The following is a 6,953-nucleotide window of genomic DNA, read 5'->3' as shown; positions in this document are numbered from 1 at the left end:
CCTGTTTCACTTGACTTTTTTTCCTTTTTTTTTCCTTCCTTCTTTTTTTTGTCTTTTTTTGTTGTTGTTGTTGTTGCTATTTCTTGGGCCGCTATCGCGGCATATGGAGGTTCCCAGGCTAGGGGTCCAATCGGAGCTGTAGCCACCGGCCTATGCCAGAGCCACAGCAACGCGGGATCCGAGCCGCGTCTGCAACCTACACCACAGCTCACGGCAACGCCGGATCGTTAACCCACTGAGCAAGGGCAGGGACCGAACCCGCAACCTCATGTTTCCTAGTCGGATTCGTTAACCACTGCGCCATGACGGGAACTCCCCTTTCTTCTTTTTACAGCCACACCTGGAGAAAGAAATGGAGATTCTCAGATACTAGTGAAACCATATCAAAGGATCTAATATATGTGTATTTGGGGTTCCAAAATGAAACGAAAGAATGAGACAAAATTTTGGAAGTAATAATTACTGCAAATTTTCAAGTTAGGTAAAAATCATAAATGTATAGATTCTGAAAGCTCAATAAACCTCAAAGAGGGTAAAAACAGAAACTATGCCTGGGTGCATGACAATCAAACTGAAAATTAAGATAAAGTGAAAAAAAAATCAGTGTAGCTAAAGGAGGCAGGGAAATGAAATACAAAGGTTCAAGATAATCAAGACTCATGCCACTGGTGTGAAGTGTTAAGCCTGTCCATTTATATACCGTCAGGTGATAGTGAAGCATTATTAGTCATGACTGTCAAATTTAAAACTTAGGAAAACTCGGGATGGATATAACATTAATATAGAGGAACAAAACTTTAAAAATCATAGGTACATATTAATTATGTGTATTTATATTCCTGTTGAAAATAGGTTTCACATTCGTTGAAACAGGCCTGGAGCAGAGCTAGATGAAGTGGAAAAAGGTTTTTGTTATCAGAGCAGCTTGAGAAAAGCAAGGATAAAGAGACTCAGAAGGAAGGGTGGGAGCTGGGCAGTGGTTTCAGAGTTGGCCTCCTGGGAAGAGGGCGAGGCTGGTAGACAGCCCTGTCCCTGGAGTCCCTGATGTAAGCATATCCCCCAAGGGCTCCACATAGGAGGACAAACAGCCCAAATCCTGATGCCTCACGTCTCTCCATCCATTCCTGTAGTCTAAGCCTACTTATAGTGAGAGAACTAGACATCTGTGGGCGGGGTGCTTCCAGAATCAAGGTAAGGACTGGGCCCGTGTCATGTCCCAGACAAGCCAGAGGGGACAGGACTCCCGGAGACTACTGAGCAAAGCCGACAGAATGGCAAAGAACAGGGTCACACATCTGCCTGGACGTGGAGTGTGGGGTCTGGGAAGGGAGCTTGAGAGCATGAGGGCCGGATGGAGGAAGCTGCAGCGTGGTAAACAATGAGAAGCCATCCAATACGCGGCCAGTGCCAATGATTTGGTGGGAGATGAGAAAACAGAAAGCATGTTTACTTAGACTGCAGACACCTCCTGGAAAAATGAAAGGAGCCCTGAGAAGCGGGGGAAGGCTGTGGTCCCCCGTCCTGAGCCAGACACTAGAAGGGGATCTGGGGAGGCAGCCAGGGAATTGTGGCAGATATGAGAACTTGGAGCCAATTTTCCTCCCCAGGAAGAAAAACCAGGGGCCCTAAGAGAGGAAACGAGTAGAAGTGCTATTATTGAGTGTAAGATATGTCCTAGCCCTAGAGCTAGATATTTCAAGATACGCTTCTAGTTTATATCCTCGGAAACCCCACGAAGAGGGTATTTAAAACTTGGCTCCAGTTCCCCCTTCTGATGAGAAGGGGCTTGAACATGGATGTCGGCTCAGGAGATGCTCTGGGCCCATCACCATACCTACCTGCTCACACACGCACCCACCATTCCCTCAAACCACCACGCGAGTTAGGACTCAGGCACATGGCCCGATGCCTGAAAAATAGCTGCTGCTCCAGATATGCTTCTTGAGGGTTAAGTGGATGGATGAAGAAAACTTTATACTAGGAAGTAAGTGGTGACACTACCTGTGAATTCTTAGCAGAAGAATCTTCCAAATATCAAGTACTCCAAACCCCTGCCCTCTGGAAATAATGATTTTTCTCCCCAGTTTCAGTCATTTCTAAGTTTATCTCCCGAAGGCATAAGCTGGAGGAGTGTCTCATCTCAGCCACACAGGCCCTGTCTATGTTCTCTCTTAAAGTTCTCAGGACCCCTCTTCAAAAGGGAGCCAACTGTGTGTGGTAAGTCAGAGCATTTTCAAACTCATTTGATCAACTGTTGGTTGTGAAATGTGGCAGGGCATTCATATTCCCTGAGTCTCCCTTTCCTGAGGTGTGAAACAGAGATATCTTCTGCTTCCTGGACTGGATTTCTGCTCCCTAAACGGAGAATATACAACTTGCTGCATATGCAACACACATGCAGCAATTCTTGGTGTGAAATGATGCTGAATAAATGTGAGTTTAATTCCTTTGTGACTCTATTATGTTCAGATTCATTCCATTCCTGGAATTATGACTAACCTTTCAGCATCAGACTCTTCAGTCGATTGCTCTTCCAATAAACCTCCACAAGTAATCACTCTAAAGTGGTGATTGTTGTAAACTACTTGTTTCAACATACGAAGGCTGCCCTAAGTGTTAAGATATAATCAAGCCCTTCACAAACAGGAAAATCTGCCCACACATCCCCCTGTGTGTACACCTTATATCCTTCTCACCCCATGTTGGAAAGATTTCACGAGCTTCCTCTGTTGCCATCATCTGTAGGTTTACTGTTATGCTGCTTCTCATCTCTTCCCATTTGTAATTTATGATAAACTCATAATTTTCAAGGTCAAGTCCAAGTGTCAATATGTTAACAGCTTCCCCAGACATGCACACTGATTTCTTCTGTAAATCCATTATCCTCTGTTTGAAAGTGAAATAAAGGCAATAATACCTCTTAGTTTGTGTAGCTGGATTGCGGGTCACAGTCTTACGTATTTGCACCTGTCATGATTTGCATGTTGAAGCAGACAGAAAGAATGATATGCCTAAAGCTCCTGGTGTCTTCAGAAAATGTGTTTGTATATTTCTATAATTCCTCTTAATAAGGTATTTAAAAGAATATACATATATATATGTTTCCCCCCCCCCCCCTGTCTGTAAACAGGAAGTCAGGTCAAGGTCATATGTCTAGGTATGCTTTCCTTAAACCGCACTGGGGTCAGCCACACCGTCTTCTACTTGCTGGGCATCCCCGGCCTCGAGGACCAGCACCTGTGGATTTCCATCCCCTTCTTCATTTCCTACGTCACCGCCCTGCTTGGGAACAGCCTGCTCATCTTCATCATCCTCACGAGGCGCAGCCTGCACGAACCCATGTTCCTGTTCCTGTGCATGCTGGCCGGGGCCGACCTGGTCCTGTCCACCTGCACAGTGCCTCAGGCCCTGGCCATCTTCTGGTTCTGTGCTGGGGAGATCTCCCTGGATCGCTGCATTACCCAAGTATTCTTCTTCTCTTCCACTTTCATCTCCGAGTCAGGCATCTTGCTGGTGATGGCGTTTGACCGCTACGTTGCCATATGCGACCCTCTGAGATACACCACTATTCTGACACACACGCTGATTGGGAAGATTGGTGTTACCATCTTTCTGAGAAGTTATTGTGCCATTTTCCCCATCATATTTCTTTTGAAAAGGCTGACGTTCTGCCAAAATAACATTATTCCACACACTTATTGTGAACACATTGGCTTGGCCAAATATGCCTGTAATGACATTCGCGTGAACATCTGGTATGGCTTTTCTATCCTAATGTCAACAGTGGTCTTAGATGTTGTGCTCATTTTTGTGTCCTACGTGCTGATTCTCCGTGCTGTCTTCCACATGCCTGTCCAAGATGCTCGTCACAAAGCGCTCAGCACGTGTGGCTCCCATGTCTGCGTCATCATCCTCTTTTATGGGCCAGGGATCCTCACAACCCTTGCTCAGAGGTTTGGACGCCACCTTCCACCTCACATCCACATCTTGCTGGCCAATGTCTGCGTGCTGGCTCCCCCGATGCTGAATCCCATCATTTATGGGATCAAGACCAAGCAAATCCAGGAGCAGGTGGCTCACGTGTTTCTGAAGCAGAAATAACTTTAGTATAAGATATGCATTTTCAGAGTCTCTAGCCACCTGTGAGGAGGTCTATGGAAGTGGTGGGAGGGGTCAGCTGAACCCCTAGGCAATAGCTCTATGGGTTCTGTCTCTGGAGCAGATTCTCCAGAGAGGTTGCGGGATTTAGCCTTCAGTTGTCAAAGCAGTTGAGAGAGCAGAGCCCTGCTTGACGGAGCAAGCAACCTCCTGCAAAGACCCTGGCATGGGATAGATTGATTTTCAGAAGGCATCGCTCAACCGGAGCATGCTCTTTAGAGTTAGAGGACATGAGACCAGTGCCCGGCCCTGGGATTTTGTTCAGCTATTCCTGAGTTTCTCGAGTTCTGAGACAGCTTTTGAAATCCCTTGACCACCACATCCAAACCTCTCCTGAACGTCCTTCCTTGCAGCTAAATGACGTTTGTAGAATCAGTGGTTCCTGGATTTTACAGCTATTCCTATTATATCATAATTTATATCCTACTAACATGCATGTCTGTCATAAGGGAATGGAAATAAACTGTGTTTTGTATTTTGTAGAACGACCCACGGGGCGACTATGGTGTTTGTGCACCTGATCCTGTTCTTTGGTCTGGGATGTACACGTAAGCACACGACTCTGTGTTGCAGGATAAGTTTGCAATGAATTTTACAGATGATACCAAGGTGCTTTCCTGAGCGGCTCTGTTTTTATACATTCCCACAAGCAAAGCATGGGTGATCCTGTTCTCCATACCTTCATCCACATTTCGTGTCGTCGCTATTTTTTATTCAGTCATTCTGATTGTCCCTGTGGCTTTAATATGCATAACTCTAAAGGGGCATGATGTCACACCTTTTTGTGTGTTTATTTATCCTCTGAATAGCCCTCCTCAGAGAAATGTCAGTTCAAGGATTTTGCCTATTTTCTAATTGGATTCTTTTTTTTTTTTTTTTCCTGTTTAACTGCTAAATTGGGGGAGTTTTTTTTTACATATTCTAAACACAAGGCATTTGTCACATGTGTGGTTTAAAGACAGATTTTTTCCCAGCAGCTTGTCTTTTCCTCTCCTTAATGGGGACTTTATCAAAGTAAACACTTTTTATTTTAAAAACTTCTTAGAGTTTTTAAGTTGATAAGAAATCCAATTTGTTAACATTTCCTGGCATGAGTTATGCTTTGATGCCATCTGAAAACGTTTTATCTATCTCTGGTTTCTGGGGATTTTCTTCCAATATTTTTCTCCATGTTTTATATTCATTAAGTCGATGACCAATTTTGAATTAACTTTCATATAAGGTGTGAGATTTAGGTCAAGATTCTTTTATCGACTTAGTTTCCTGTTAGCATTCATTTCTCCAGCACCATTTAGCGACAAAAGCGGTTCTTTCTCTGCTGAATTCCATGCTTTTGTCCAAAATCAGTTGCGCATATTTGTATAAGTTTATTTGCGGTTTTTTCTGTTGTGTTCCATTCATCTACGTGTCTATTCACTGCCAACGACGATGGACTTGATAATGCAGCTAAATATTAACTTTAACATCAAGTACAGTGACTCCGCACGCATGAGTTTTTTTTCTTTAATTGTTTTAAATATTCTAAGTCTTTTCTCTTTTCCTAACAAATTTTGGAATAGGTGTATCTATGTTTACAAAGTCCTTGCTGAGATTTTTATAGAAATTTCATTAAATATATAGATATATTTTGGAAAAAATTGATAGCTGATCTCTTTTATGTTGAGACGTCTTTTACGTGGAATCTTCAGATGCATGGATCTTGCATGCCTCTCCATTTATTTACATTTCCTTTTACTTGTTTTATCAGCATTTCCTAATTTTCAGCGTGTACGTCCTATACATAGTTTTCAGGTTTTACACCTGAAAACTTTTCTCTTGGTGTAGGTGTGTGGTGTAGGTCGCAGATGTGTGTCAGATCCCACATTGCTGTGCCTGTGGTGTAGGCCGGCAGCTGCAGCTCCGATTCAACCCCTAGCCTGGGAAGCTCCATATGCCATGGGTGCAACCCTAAAAAGACAAAAAAAAAAAGAAAAAAAAAAGAAAAAAAATAAATTTCAGTAGGAGGAGTAAGTGATCATTCTATACAGGTAAACAAGGCAAATGCAGCACAAACAGCAAGTAGAATTGTAAATGAAAAGGACTTCATTAAAGAGAATTAAAATATTTAAAAAATATTACAGTTCTATGCTAATGTGTTAGAATCTGTGAAGTAATTCTGTGCAAAATAGAAAAGTCTAATAATTTAAAAAAACAGAAAGCTTCATAATAAACTTTTTTTTTTTGGTCTCTTTTTGTCTTTTTACCATTTCTCGGGCCGCTCCCGCAGCATATGGAGGTTTCCAGGCTAGGGGTCTAATCAGAGCTGTAGCCACTGGCCTACGCCACAGCCACAGCAACAGCAACTTGGGATCCGAGCTGCGTCTGCAACCTACCCCACAGCTCACGGCAACACTGGATCCTTAACCCACTGAGCAAGGCCAGGGATCGAACCTGCAACCTCATGGTTCCTAGTTAGGTTCGTTAACCACTGAGCCAAGATGGGAACTCCTAAACTTTTTTTGTTTTTGTCTTTTTAGGGTTGCACCTGTGGCACATGGAAGTTCCCAGGCTAGAGGTCAAATTGTAGCTGCAGCCGCCTGCCTACACCACAGCCACAGCCACACAGGATCCTTAACCCACTGAGCGAGGCCAGGGATCGAACCCACATCCTCATGGATACTAGTCTGGTTCTTAACCCAGTGAGCCACAATGGGAACTGCAAAATAAACCTTTTAAAACGTACATGATTATCTTCCACGTGCATAGGGCCTTATGCAGGGTGGTTCTTATGGAGATCCAGGCTTCGGAGTCATTTC

General features: G+C 43.6%; 1 protein-coding gene across 1 annotated transcript; it reads left to right on the top strand.

Moving 5' to 3' along the window:
* Window positions 1-3,159: 3,159 nt before the first annotated feature.
* Window positions 3,160-4,101, top strand: LOC125110836 (olfactory receptor 52B4-like). The gene has a single exon (XM_047752468.1). It carries the CDS (start codon window positions 3,160-3,162, stop codon window positions 4,099-4,101), a length of 942 nt encoding a protein of 313 aa, XP_047608424.1.
* The last annotated feature ends 2,852 nt before the right edge of the window (window positions 4,102-6,953 follow it).

This window comes from Phacochoerus africanus, chromosome 11 (assembly GCF_016906955.1).
Source record: "Phacochoerus africanus isolate WHEZ1 chromosome 11, ROS_Pafr_v1, whole genome shotgun sequence".
In the NCBI taxonomy this organism is placed as follows: Eukaryota; Metazoa; Chordata; class Mammalia; order Artiodactyla; family Suidae; genus Phacochoerus; species Phacochoerus africanus.
Note: the sequence above shows the minus strand (reverse complement) of the source record. Positions and strands in the feature narration are given on the sequence as shown.